The 15,113-nt window shown below is 37.4% G+C and overlaps 1 protein-coding gene and 1 non-coding gene across 2 annotated transcripts; both read left to right on the top strand.

The window, feature by feature from the left end:
* The first annotated feature begins 1,724 nt into the window (after window positions 1–1,724).
* Window positions 1,725–2,372, top strand: LOC111883331 (phosphopantothenoylcysteine decarboxylase subunit VHS3-like). The gene is made up of 2 exons (XM_023879661.1): window positions 1,725–1,972; window positions 2,078–2,372. The coding sequence occupies exons 1-2, from the start codon at window positions 1,725–1,727 to the stop codon at window positions 2,370–2,372; spliced, it is 543 nt and encodes a 180-aa protein (XP_023735429.1).
* A 2,858-nt stretch (window positions 2,373–5,230) lies between these two features.
* Window positions 5,231–5,310, top strand: TRNAL-UAG (transfer RNA leucine (anticodon UAG)). Its single transcript has one exon. It is a non-coding gene; the product is annotated as a tRNA-Leu (tRNA).
* Window positions 5,311–15,113: the final 9,803 nt, after the last annotated feature.

Below are 15,113 nucleotides of genomic sequence, written 5' to 3'. Positions count from 1 at the left end.
TGATATAATAACTAGCATTATTCTACTTTTACCCCCCCTCCTAAAACATTTAAAAACATTTAAAAGGTTAATTCAGGGGTATGAACTCACCTGTAGTAAGTGGATCGGAAGGAAGTGTCGGATAAGTGCTTGGTGTCAAGTGAAGACGTATACACGCACAAAGATCCTAATAACATATAAGGATATATGTATATACACAATTAGTCTTTAAACAACTAATAAACAAAGTTAAGACACTCTAGGACATGTTAAACACTTTATACAAGTGTTATAAGTCTCAAGGGTTGCATCTAAGTGTTGTAGGGAAAGGCTAGTGTGTTTGGGGTTTAAGGGTAAACTCCTTGGGAGTTTACGGTCTAAATGACCTTTACCCTAGGAGTTTAAGGCAGTAAACTCAAGGGTTTACGGTCGTAAACTCTACACTTTAAGACCATATGTTGTTTTGAAGGCTACTAAGCTATTCCAAGCATTCGTACTTCATGAATTAGCCTTAGGAAGTGTTGTGTGGCATCAAAACACTCCTAATTGGAGTTTACGGTCTAAGGACCATTTCTCATGAGTTTACTACCTTAAACTCATGAGTTTACTACCTTAAACTCCAAATTTTATGGTATTTGGGGTTTTCAAGTCCTTAGCTCAATCATGGCACTAGTCTAGGTTAGATTTAGTCATAAGGAACAACCATGGGCCATTTATGGGACATTTACACAACATTTGAGGTGTTTACGGTTTTGGGAGATCCCCAAACCGTAAACACATAAAAATATATGATTTTGGTGCTTTTTGGGGTGATAAACTCATCAAGGATGAATCTAGACAAGTCCCTAAGGTATTGTGAAGCATCTAGGCACCTTAACACACCATTTTGGCTCTATACTTGGTGTTTACAGTTTTGGGACCTCCCAAAACCGTGAACACCTTTATTTTGGTGTTCTTGGGACTTTTCTTTGGTATAAACATGTATAGCAAGCTTAAAATGACTCTAGGATAGAAGTACTTACATTGTGGAAGCTTGAAATGAACTTTAAGTCCAAAAACACTAGTGTGTGTTCTTGGTGTTTTGGAAAAACTAATCAAAACACATAAATGAATGGATTAAAGGATGTACAATCACTAGATTAAGTGATATACCAACTTGAAAGGGTTAGAACACTTACTAGTTTGAAGATCTAGAACAAAATCAAGGATGATACTTGAAAGAATATTTTTGGAGTTTACTCTTTTGATAAATGGGGAGTAAACACAAATGAGGAGTAAACTCATGTATAAGCATGAGTTTACGGATTTTTGGGATGATTTTTCGACCCAAACATAAAAGTTTGGTCGGGAATTTCTAATACGCGAGGTGTTTATGGTTTTCCAAAATCAAAACCTGAGACGACCCTTTCTTTCACCCGTTCGCTTAAAAATAATATTAAAATAATCAAACAAACTTTATATTTCTTAAAAATAAGAAATAATTACATTGACTTATGCTACAAAGTGGTTGGCTTTTAGGGTTTGACCGAATGGAAATTTCGGGTTGTCACATGTTGTATGTCGTGCATCAAGCTAAACATGGTTTTCCAGGGGTGCTTGGTAGCATTGATTGTACACATTGAGAGTGGGCAAATTGTCCCAACGCGTGACGTGGTCAGTTCACGCGAGGTGATCATGGGGTCTCGACTGGTATATTGGAGACGGTTGTTTCAAATGACCTATGGTTTTGGCATGCATCCTTTGGTATGGCGGGGTCAAACAATGACCTGGATGTGCTCCAAGCGTCTCCGATATTTAACGATATTTTACAGGATAAAGCAACGGACATGTCATACGTTGTCAATGGAGATGAATATAAGTATGGGTATTACCTAGGTGACGAGATATATCTTGAATGTGTTACATTTGACAAGTCATACACATTTATGGCTGACGATAAACGAAAAATGTTCAAGTTAGCACAAGAATCTGCAAGGAAGGATGTAGAACGGGCGTTTGCAGTCCTCAAACAAAAGTGGCACATAATTAAACATCTGACATGAACATGAGACATGGAAAATTTGACGACGGTGTTGACTGCTTGTGTTATTTTACATAGCATGATAATAGAAGAAGAGGGTAGGGCTATTTGTTCATATACCACAAACGATATACTTAATCCACCTGTAGTAATACAAGTTGGTAGCCTGACATACTTATCAAGGGTTTTGGAAATACAAAACCGTGAAACACATCACAATCTACGACATGATTTGATTGAATACATATGGGAAAGACAATTCCAAGGGCAAAATGGCGATGAAGACGAGGAGAATGACGATGGTGATGAGGAGGAGGATGAGGACGGTGACGACGATGCGGATGATGCCGGTGACGACAACGACAACGATTAGAATTTTTCTATGTTTTTTGTATGTTTTTTAAATTTTATTTTATTTAGACAATGTAATATTTAATTTTAGTAATTTAATTTTTAAATTTATATAATTTTAAATTAATGAAATGTGGTTTTATTTTTTTTTATGTTTTCAAAAAGTTAATTTATGTTATAAATTATGTTTTTTATTTAATATAATGTTAAAAATAATAAAAAAATAGAAAAAAGAATTTCTAGAGTGGTAATAATTTCCAATTTTTATAGATAGGTAACCGTTTCCAACGTTTACACCCTGTTCCCGAGTCGAAATTAACGAGGGAAGCGGAGAGAAAAGAAGAGAATTGGAAAGAAAGAAGGAGTCAAGAGTGCTTCCGAGTTTATTTTTTGGAGTGATTTGGGAAGAAAGGAAAGGAAATCTGAGCATTCTTTTCTCTACTAATCTTCCTCCCAAATTGGAGAGATTTAGAGAGAAGAGAATCATTGATACAGAGAAAATCCCGATGATTACCAAAATACCCCTATATATATATATATATATATATATATATATATATATATATATATATATATTCACGTACAACATCACAAAAGAAAAAAAATCCCTACTTCTCCTCTTCATGCTCTGCATCAGACGATTCCATTGACTGGTTCCTCACACATTCATCTTCAGGGTTCAAGCTTCCATCATCAGGTTTCATTTTTTTCTTTGATTTGTTTTTTTATGTTTCTTATACCCTATTCTTCTTATACACGATGCCATCTATTTTTTGGTTATTTCTATGTTTCTTACTTGTTATTTGGTGGTATATGGGTATATGTTAGCGTCTTTTTTTGCCTCTATAAAGTAAATGATATTTAAGGGTTTAAGATTTCAAGCATTCCTTAGATGAAAATGCACACAACAAATGATCATAAATTTTATTCTTGAATAACAATGACTTACATACATTCTCCTAGGTATTTCCATGAAGTTCTCTTCGTTGTTTTACAAACATAAAAAAAACATAGAGTTTTGAGCACAATGCAACCATTGTAGCTGCCACCCAAAGGTCTATCTGATATAGGTATCCCCCAAGGACGATATCGTCCATATCTAAAAACATTAAAATACCAATGTCTCATCTTTCACAATATGAAAGTGTAATTAAAAACCAGTTCCATCGGATTCCATCAAAATACACAAACTTACAACAAATATTATTTCTTCTTTATTAGCTATGAAAGGCAAGACAACTCCCAATATATCAGCATAATAAGGAACCAATTGATCACCCCAAAGTTTTACAAACTCCTTTATTTGCATTAATTTAATAAAAAGTTGCAGGATTTCTCAAAAAATCTCATTACAATGTGCAACTAAAGGTAAAAAAAATAAGTAAAGAAGTTGAGAAGTAGGCAAGAGTTGGCAAAAAAAAAAGTTTACGTATAATTTTGTTTTCAAGAGTATCATGTGGTATATATTTGAAATTATTGAAAGAAGGTGATAAGGGTATAATTGTCTATTTTTAGTTTTCATTTCTTTTCCTTTTAACTCGGTAACACAAAAAAAAAAAAAAATTTCTTTCCTTTTTCTCGAATTCGGGAACAGAAAAATACATTTTACTTTCTTTTCCTTTCCTTTCTTTTATATCCATATATCTCTACTCTTCTTTTCTTTCCTTTAAATGAAACCAGCAAAGCTGACTAGCGTAGAAATAAACACTTTTACTTTTTCAATGGGATGGGTGTGTACCGACCCCTCCCCACATCCTTACCACGACTAACTTCTCCGTCATTTTCTCATAAATTTTTTACGCGTTCGTCATCTTCCTTGTTCATACTTTCTCTGTGAACCAAAAACCCTAAGTCATAGCTTCATTCAAAATCAGACTTCGAGTATCTCAAATGGCTGCCACCTTTGAAAATGTTTCTACTTCTCCGTCCTCTCGTGAAGAATTCGTTGTCTTGATCATCCATGATAGAAACTTTCAAGTATCATTCGATCCAGAAGTCTTCTCAAGTTTCTTACAGACGTTCAAATTATGGCTGAAGTCATCAAGTGTCTTCTCATCTACCATGCGCTTACAGTTGCTCCAACAATTCCATTAGATCTTATGCAATCTGCATATTATTTTTTTTGACCCAACAATTCCATTAAAATTCGCAACTTTATCAATTTGAAGATTCCGCACACTCTTTCACACAGATGGGAAGTTGATCTCACTGATCTTGACAAAACCATTACAGGTGAATCTGCGAAAATTAAAGCTTCTATCCTATCCAATCTTGCTGATGAGCACAAATCTCAACTCTTTTGAGAAAGCCCTCGAAGAATTAAAGCTCCGTGAGAAGGATCTTTCAAATGAGATTTCTAACTCAAACGACAATTTGAGATCCTCAAATCATATGTTGAGACGTTCAATCCTGAGAAAATTAAACAGCTTCTCTTTGCATCTCTCAAATCCACCACGTCTATCATTGATTCTAAACTATTCGACATGAGCTTCAGATGATTTTTTTCACGAAACTTGATGTTGCGAAGCCAAGACGTTTGGTGTTTGGAACTGTATCTGGGCAATACAAGATTTTGTAAATCTTTGAAATCTTTAAGTTTGCTTTATATCTATATGTCTCCGCTATAAGCATTTCACCACACATGTATACTTATATTCGCATAAGGTATTTAGGAGAACTGAGAGCAAAATTGATTGATGATGAATCCAACCAGACTAAGTTAAAACAACTGTTTGATATAAGCTTGTATTTTTGCTTTATGTTTATTTGATCTATTTTGTTTTTGAAGTCTATCCAATCAAGTTGCGTGATGTGGCTTCAAAGTTTATTATATTTTGTTATACTAAAATTAGGTACTTTCTAGAAAATAATTAACAATTAGACAGTTTGGCCGAGTGGTCTAAGGCGCCAGATTTAGGCTCTGGTCCGAAAGGGCGTGGGTTCAAATCCCACAGCTGTCAAATTTTATGCGTTTTCCATGATTTAAAAAAACTTTTATTCAGTGTCTTTTATTAATTTATTTAGTCTTTTATACACCTAAAAGGGATTGTCATTTTACAGGAGGAAGTCTGAAAGGACTTCACTCCCAATTAAATAGCAATCTGGTCATGCCTACAATAGACATAGAGTGGTGAAAGACCAACAATTGAAGGCTAGTCGAAATTAAAAATCACAATTCAGTGTGCATTTTGTTTGCTGGCAAATAATATTTTCAGAAAGCAAGATGAGTTAATAAATTTATACATCATACAATGTAAGTCAAATAATACATGGACTCTGTTTTCAACTTCTTCGAACAGATAAAGTTATTTGTTTTTGTTGTGTTGTCGGTCTAACTTTCAAACATAAGATGTCTCTTGATGAAAACCAGAAGTTCTCTTTCTCTTTGGGTTCAATCAAATCTATAAAAGAAGTAAATATCAGAAAATAAACCTCTATAATAATTTCTATGGAGTTTGACAGAAAATGACACTCTAGCCCTAAAAAATCTTGACTTTTAAGGGCCCTTATTTTTTCTAATAGTTTAGCTACCTAAAGTCCAATTTTACCTGTTAAGTTTATCCCATTTTACCTGTTACCATATATTGTATTGCCATGTAGGTTAATTATTGGTCGAGCTTGACCTAAGTAACAATCGGTTCGTGGGTCCCTTCCCTTCCATCATCATGTCCCTCCTATAGCCTCAAATTTATCGACTTCGTTTCAATGAATCGAAGGGCCATTGCTGCCTGAACTCTTTAACAAAAAAACCTAGACGCGATTTTCATTAACAACACCCGTTTAACGTTTGTGATTACTTCGAATTTGGGGTCCAACACAACTTCTATGGTGGTTTTCGCGAACAACAACTTAGGAGGATTTATCACGCCAAACATAGCAAACTTCACAAACACCATGGAAGAACTGTTGCTTACTAACACAAATATATCGGGGTGTTTGCCGATGGAGGTGGGATTTCTTTACAAATTAAGGGTGTTGGATGTGAGCTCGAATAAGTCGGCGGGTATTTTGGCAGATGACCAAAACAATTGTCCGCCAGACAAGCCTCTTCAAAATGATGACTCGTGATGCAGTGCTTGAACATTCTGTTGACTGCTTTGAGCTTTTTTCTGGCAATACTCTTGAATGATGACTCGTACGCTGGAAACAAACACATGATCCTTTCAAGGCTTCAATCCAACTCTTATGCATACGTCATCAATTATTCATCACCGAAGACATAAATCAGCAAATCGCAACAAAATCATTTGATTCCTTTTTGGTCCTTTTTTGTCTCAGTTGACCAAAATGGACCAAGCATTCAAAAAAGATTCCACTACGAGTATTTTGTTCATGTGGTTTTTTAAACAAACACTTCCTAGAAATGAGATACGATTGCATCCCAAAGATTTGAAGTCGGAAACTTGTTCATATGAGGCAAAACCATTCTGAATCCCCAAAGATTTGAAGTCAGAAACTTGTTCCCATGGGGCAAAACCATTACTTTTTGCCACATAGGCAAGGGAACACCGCCCCGTGACTGCGGTTTGGTGCGGTTTAGATCGCAATGTGGTACTCCCTTGCTGCACTTTGACACTCTCTCTCCTCTTTTATTTATTCTCTCTCCTCTTTCAACCAATCACATTTTTTTCTTTTTTTTTCTTTTTCTCTTTCTTTACCATAATCTCACTCCCTTGGTGGCATGGAACCGCACTTTTATGGTAAAAAGTGACGTGACGTTTATATGGCGGGGGAGGAAATGCGGTTTCGATGGCACCACTCCCTCCAGCCTAAGAATGAAGAAAGAATTAACTATTTAGTCCTAAGGGGGTTTTATTCACACCCAAAATTGTAATGATTGCCTATTTGATGTGATTTATAATATATTTTGTTGTTGAGATCGGTATTTAAATGCTTATTATAATAAATGAATTCACATCCAAGTTATATTTCCACGTTTTATTTTAATATCTCTTATTAGCCCCCTAAGTAGTATAGATGTTCCAAGTTATATCCATGTTTTATTTTAATATCGTCTTTTAGCCCTTTAATTTATATAAATATTCCAAAATATATCCATGTTTTATTTTATATAAATAGTTTTAAATTATATGACTTTTAGCCTTTTTTTTATTGTTTACACATATCATTTATTAAAATAATTTCAAATTACATCCTATTTGTTTTTTTAATTTTTTATATATATATAGGGTTAGGTTCATGTGAGACGGCCTAATTTTGTGAGACCGTGAGACGCAATTTTTTTATTTATTTTTTATTTTTTTTAATTTTTTTTAGTTAATTCAAGTTCCGAAAATAATATTTAATTTTTTTTTGATTTTCCATTTATTTTGCATTTTAAAATTATTTTTAGAATATGTACAGTGTAATATTCTATTTAGAATATTTCACGTATTTTAAAAAAAATAGGATTTTTTTTTATTTTTTTTAGTTAATTCAAGTTCCGAAAATAATATTTAAAAAAAGAATTTTTAGATTTTTCCATTTATTTTGCATTTTAAAATTATTTTTTAAAATATGTCAGTGTAATATTCTATTTAGAATATTTCACGTATTTTTCAAAAAAATAGGATTTATTTATATTTTTATTTTATTTTATTTTATTTTTTTTAGTTTGTTGGGCTGAAGTTTTGTTTTATGTTGCGTCTTTTGGGCTCGTAGATTAGCCTTGTATTCTCCGGTTTGGGCCTGTCCAACCGAGAGCCTTTTATGTATAGTATATAAGTTAATGCTTGCATGCATATTAGGTTAAGATTTAAGATTCAAGATTTGAGGTTTTACCTTCAAGAGTTCTACGATATTGCTCTCTTGTAATCTTCTAATCCTTTACAGTTGATGTTCTTAATCGAGCTCTTCTAAGGATTTTATTTAATCATTCAACACGATTGATTCAAGCTGTTGCATTCTTAATTTTGTTTTCTGGTTTGCTATTATTATTGCGTTCTTGCTGTTTCTTATACTTATACTTGTTCAAGATCTAATCGATCTTCATAGATTAAAAGTTGTTTAATCCCATCAATTGGTATCAGAGCCAGGGCACGGGTCGATGTGTTCGACGAGGACGTCGAACCCTATAATGGGGGGTGAAAGTGGGTTAGATCTGATCCCACGTCGGCTGGGGAGGAGAACTAAGCATTCCTTATAAGGGATGTGGATACCTTCCCTAACACAACGCGTTTTAAAGCCGTGAGGGCAGCAGATCCCATAAGAACTCTGCAGTTAAGCGTGCTCGGGCGGGAGTAGTACCAGGATGGGTGACCCCCTGGGAAGTCCTCGCGCCGAGTGGCCCAAAGCGGACAATATTGTGATACGTGCCAGAGGGGGATGTTACAAATGGTATCAGAGCAGGAGGCTGTGTAATCGATACACATCTTTTCTGTGAAAAAGATTTCCATTAGGGTTTTCCGCAATCATCGATATTTATTGAGCCGTCATCATAATTGACGTATCTTAGTATTTATTGTTTTGCCCTAATCTGCTTTATTACAAGTCTGATCTTTGAACAGGTTATTACGATCATAATGGACGCGACGCAATCAAACCCTATTAATATCTCCAACAGCATTGGTTCGACGACAAAGATTCCAATCTTATACACCCATGACTATGAAGTATGGGCACATCATTTTGAAGATTACGTGATTGGATCGGAGGACAATGGTTTTCTCATATGGGAAGCCATTATCAATGGACCGTTTTCTCATTCCGCAACATCCAGAGTTATTAAGACGCAAAAAGAATACAACGATCTGCTTAAGGACGTAACGAATATTGCGCAAGATGAAAAAGACAAATTCCAGTGCAATATTAAGGCACTAAGGTTGATCAGATTCGCCCTTCAGTCCGACACATTCAGACTGGTCAGCTCATGCACTACGGCGAAGGAAGTGTGGGATAGACTTCGCGAACTGTATTCCACATACGAAGATCTTGAACATTCTATCCAAACCTTGCTTCTATCTGAGTTTGGAGAATTCATGCAAGGGGATGAAGAAACTGTGACCCAGACGTTTGATCGCTTCAATCATCTTCTCAGCAAGATGATCAAACACGACATTGAAAGGAAGCTCATCGAACAAAAGGTTACTTTCTTGAACGGACTGCGATCTGAATGGAGAGCAGTTGTTTCCACCGTCAAAGCCCATGAACAGTTTAAATCATACTCTTTGGCAAAACTGGTGGGTATTCTAAAGTCCCAAGAGAAGATTGTGGTTCAAGAGAAAAATGTTGTCTCTAGTCTTGGTTCGTTGGCCCTCCTATCTAAAAGTAAAGCTGTGATGGAGGATGAAGAGCTCAATTTAGAAGAATATGACCTCTCAACTGAGGATTATGCCATGATGGTATCCAATCCTAAGAGGTTCATAAAGAAGAGATTCCCCAACAACAAAAACCGAAACTGGCAAGGGAGTTACAGCTCTGAAAAGGCGAACAATGAACCGAAGGCTGAGGAGTCCAAGAAGGAACCGAAGGCAGATGGCGACTCTGGAGTAAGCTGTTTTTACTGTGGTGGCAAGAACCACTATGCTAAGGACTGTGTTCTTAAAAGGATGGCTGAAAAGGATGACGGAAAGGATGAGGAAGCCGTGCTGCAGAAGAGATTGGATGAGTTGAGAAAGAAAAAGTCTACCGCTAACCCTTCTATTAATGCTCTTATTGTGCAGGGTTCGGTTAATGACGATGAGTTCGGTAGCATTGAAGTGTGGTCTACTGACTCAGAAGACGAAGAAGTGAGGAAGCCTACTCATGGAAAGGCTTATATGGCTAAGGAGGAAAGCAGTGGTGGAAAATGCTTCATGGTGTCAAGCGCATCTCAGATGAGGGGATACAATACCGATGGAGGAAGCAATGGACCGAAGGTGCAGGAAGATATGTGCTTCACGGCCAAACCACTCAGCCAACAGTTCAATGAGCTTGATGAACTGATAAAGAAGGTACAATCTGTTTTTATTTCATCTAAAGTACCATCATCCTCATATGAGAAAGAACTAAAAAACGTTAACACAAGAATTTCTCATTTAGATAGTAGCTTAACTCAAACTCGAGTCACCAATTCTAACCTGACTGATCAATTAAGCAGGGTGGCATCGAAGAGTGAGGAGCGGCGTATGTGGATTGAGTTAAAAGAGTCGGAATTAATTAAAGTCAAAGACGAAAATATTTATTTGCAGAGAGACAATTTGAAATTGTTAAAACAACGAAATGTTTTTTGTTTAATAGCTAAACGTTTATATTCCAATATTACTCAGCTTCACTTAGACTGTGAGATAGGCAAAAAGATCCACCGTATGATTTTACCATTCCTAGAATTTAAGGAGGATGAAATCGATGCCGAAGCTTACAATTGTGAGAGTGTGATTTCGTCTGATGATGTCAACCCAACTTATCAGATTGGACTGGACAAAATTGAGTCCTTCATTAAATCCAAAGACCATAAGGACATGCTCAAAAATCTTTTGGACGAAAATGACAGACTTAAACTGAGAACCGAAACCATACAAAAGTTTGACTCTCTAAATGCCAAAGTAAGCTCAGAAAATAAAATCGATGTTGAAAATGCATCTGAGCTTAACGAGGACGAAAACATGAGTGAAATTTCTGTAGAGGATACGGTTGACTGCTCAGAATTTGTTAAAAACGAATCTAAAAACCACAAAAATCTTATTTCTGAAAATTCTGTGGAATTCGCTAGATTGTCCCAACAAAAGTCCCCGAAATTAGTAGAAAAGGCTGTAGTGTATCAAAAAGTCAGAACCACTCCGAATCAGGTATACAAAGTGACTGGAGTAACCGAACATCAAACAGCTGAACTCACGGCTATTGTTAACGAAGACAATGCTGACGGCTGTGATGAGTTCTTCTGGGAAGCTCCTATTGACAATGGAAACGAAACCGTTGGCCTATCTGAAAGAACCTCTTGGATGAAGAAAGGGAGATACATACCTGAACCTTTGAACAAGCCTGATAATTTCAGTGAACCAAGCACAAGTGGTACAAAAGATACTCCTCAAGAGGTTGATCGTTCAGCAAAAGAAGACATTCCTTCAACGCCAACAGCTCCAAGTGAAACTTCATCAGATACTCCTTCCACTTCCTCAGGGCAAACTGAATCTTCTTCAGATATTCCAGCTGCTCCCTTGGCTCAAAGAAAAACGCCTAAAGTTCAAAAGGAACCAGCCAAGGTGATATCAAAAGCGAAAGCGAACGTTCATCATCAACCTAAACAGATGAGGGATAAAAAGATAGAAAGGAACCTAAGATACAGGAAAAACCTTTCTGAAAGGAAACAATTCTAGCACTCCCAGAATGCATATTATTCACACAAAGACAAGAATCTGAAGTATGAAGACAATCCCGTAAGAAAGCCTGATAATTCCAACAACCGAAAGCCAAGGTTCGGTTCGCAAGAAGATACCAACCGAAAGCCAAGGTTCGGTTCGCAAGAAGATACCAACCGAAAGCAAAGGTTCGGTTCTGAAAAGGATTTCAACCGAAACCAAAGGTTCGGTTCCAAGAACAACTCCAACCGAACTCAGAGATTCGGCTCTGAAGTCAGACGAGAACAAGACTCAAAGGTTAACCCCACCAATGATCAAAAGCAAAAGGGTCACCTAGAGTCATCAGCCAGAAAGTCCTCCCCATCCAAATTCTCTCGTTCTAACTCTTCTCGTCATTCTACTTCTACTCATTTATCTCTATCTTGCTCTAAAGCTAATCCCACTGTTCCTCAAAAACCTCATACATCAGCTGAACAGAAGGGAAAGCGAAAGGTCGATGAATCAAGGCCTGAGCCCACAGGAAACCAACCCAATCCTAACAAAATAAAAGTATTCACCATTAAAAAGAAAGATGAAACAACTCTAATTAAAAGAACCTATCTTGTTGACATCTCTCTAACTATTCCTGTTCCCATGAAAACCTCACATGGACCCAAGAAACTTTGGGTTCCTAAATCTGCTTAATTTTTGCAGGTTATAAGTGACGAGCAGTTTGACGAAGAATGGTACATCGACAGTGGCTGCTCGCGTCACATGACAGGGCGAAAAGAGGAACTCAGGGAATACAGATCTCTTACAAATGGTGGCAACGTTAAGTTTGGAAATAACTCTTTCGGCACCATAAAGGGATATGGGATGATAACGAATGGTGATTTTACCATTAGGAAGGTGGCCTATGTGAAAGGACTTCAACACAACCTCATCAGTGTATCTCAGCTTGTTGGAGGTACAAGTCTTAAAGTTTCATTCGATGATGAAGGTTCTGAAATCATAGAGAAAAAGACAAAGAAAGTGATTCTGAAGTCAGAGCGAAAGGGTGAAATGTTTCCGCTGAACATGAAACCTATCAAAGGAAATCCAGCAATATGTCTGCTATCAAAAGCTCAATCCGACGAAAGCTGGTTGTGGCACAGAAGACTCTCTCATCTCAATTTCAAAGATATCAACCGACTTGTCACTGGAGGTCATGTTAGGGGTCTTCCATTGCTCAAGTTTGACAGAGAGCATTTATGTGCTGCATGTGAAATGGGAAAGCAGAGTCGTCAAAGTCACCCATCCATAATTAACACAAAAGTTGTTGAACTACTCGAATTGCTTCATATCGATTTGTGTGGTCCTTCATCTATTGAAAGCATCGGTGGTAGCAAGTACATTCTTGTTATCGTTGATGACTTCTCTCGTTTTACATGGGTGTTCTTTCTAAAGCTCAAATCTGAAGCGACTCAAAAGCTGAAAGTGTTTATCAAGCAAATTGAAGTTCAGCTCAAGAAGGTCGTTCGCAACATAAGGAGTGACAATGGTCTCGAATTCAAGAACAGGGAGTTTGAAGAGTTTCTTGCAGAAAAGGGAATTAGCCATAATTTCTCAGCTCCCTACACACCACAGCAGAACGGAATAGTCGAAAGACGAAACCGATCTCTGTGTGAAGCTGCCCGAACTATGTTAAGTTTCGCTTCCTTACCTCTTTATTTTTGGGCTGATGCTATTTCTGCTGCTTGTTATACACAAAACAGGTCCTATCTCAACAAGCGATTCACGCTCACACCATATGAGATCTTAAACAACAGGAAGCCCAATGTGAAATTTTTCCACGTTTTTGGCTCAAGTGTTTTATCTTTAATTCTAAAGATCACCGCAACAAGTTTGATGTCAAAGCCGACGAGGGAATCTTTCTGGGTTACTCACTCACTTCAAAGGCGTACAGGGTCCTAAACAAACGATCAAGAAGAATTGAAGAGACATACTATGTGACCTTCGACGATAACTATGTCAAGAAGCTAAAGGCCATAGATGATACTGCCAGGGAAATCTTTCCTCAAACTGGTCAAGTCACAGTCTCAATCGCCAATATGTATGAGAATTTTCTGGATCTCTTTGACGAACCGGAAAAAGCTTCTCTCTCCGAAGCAGGTGCAGCCGACAACAAAATAGATCATATGAAGCAGATTGTCGAAGATGCTGCAAGAAGAATGCATGAAGGAGAATCGCCTGCTGATGAATCTCCAAACAACAATGCTTCAGTCGAGGGGGAGCCAAGCTCACATGTCCAGGGGGAGCCAAGCTCTACTACTTCAACCGAAGGTCCTTCATCAACCGAAGGTAACTCTCCAACCGAAGGTGCCCCTCCAAACGAAGGTGCTTCAATGCCTGAAAATCCAGCACCACAAGAAACCCCTGAACCTCATGTTTCTCAAGACTCATCAATTGAGGGGGAGCATGATGATATGACGCTTGATTTCGATAGCCAATCTGAGCCTGAAGAGATGATCAACGCTGAACTAGATCCAACCTTCGATCCGAATTACCCTCCTCTTACAAAATGGACCAGAGATCATCCTATCTCTCAAGTAGTTGGTGATGTATCTGAAAAGGTTCTGACCCGATATCAACTGAAGGCAAAACAGACATCCTTATTCTCAAAGGTTGAGTTTTGTATGTTTAACTCATTTATATCAAAAGTTAAACCGAAGACAGTGAACACTGCCCTCGATCACTCTGATTGGGTTCAAGCAATGCAAGACGAACTAAACGAGTTCGAAAGGAACAAAGTCTGGCGCCTCATTCCAACTCCTCCGGATGCTTCAGTTGTTGGTCTCAAATGGGTTTTTAGAAACAAAATGGACAAGGAAGGTAATGTCATAAGGAACAAGGCACGTCTGGTTGTCAAAGGATACTGTCAGGAGGAAGGGATAGATTACGAAGAGACGTTCGCTCCAGTAGCTAGGCTAGAATCGGTTAGAATATTTCTGGCATATGCTGCTCACAAAAACTTTGAGGTCTTCCAAATGGACGTCAAGTGCGCATTTCTCAATGGAGAACTTGAAGAAACTGTGTATGTGGAGCAACCTCCTGGGTTCGTGAACGAAAAATATCCAAATCATTGCTACATTCTGGATAAAGTTGTGTATGGCCTCAAACAAGCTCCGAGAGCCTGGTATGAAACGCTTACAAAATTTTTAAAGATGTCCAAATTCAAACAAGGTTCGGTTGACCCAACCTTCTTTCGCAAAAAGGAAGGTAACCACCTTATGATAGTTCAAATTTATGTCGATGACATCATCTTTGGCTCTACGAATCCCAACTTAACACCTGAATTCAGAAAGTTGATGGAGACTAAGTTTGAAATGAGCTCAATGGGTCCTATTAATTTTTTCTTTGGTTTAAATATAAGACAGGGACCCGAAGGCATCTTTATCAACCAGGAAGCTTACACGAAGACTCTCCTAGCGAAGTTTGGAATGATGGGAGACTCAAAAGTCAAAGTCCCA

Source organism: Lactuca sativa, chromosome 3, assembly GCF_002870075.4.
Source record: "Lactuca sativa cultivar Salinas chromosome 3, Lsat_Salinas_v11, whole genome shotgun sequence".
Lineage (NCBI taxonomy): Eukaryota > Viridiplantae > Streptophyta > Magnoliopsida > Asterales > Asteraceae > Lactuca > Lactuca sativa.
The sequence above is the reverse complement of the archived record's forward strand: the minus strand, read 5'-3'. Positions and strand labels throughout refer to the sequence as shown.

Excerpts from the sequence above, each read along its gene's own strand:
- LOC111883331 (XM_023879661.1), top strand. The coding sequence starts at position 1,725 with ATGGCGGGGTCAAACAATGACCTGGATGTGCTCCAAGCGTCTCCGATA. Across the intron at positions 1,973-2,077 it reads AGGAAGGATGTAGAACGGGC|CATGATAATAGAAGAAGAGG; the intron begins GTTTGCAGTCCT and ends TATTTTACATAG.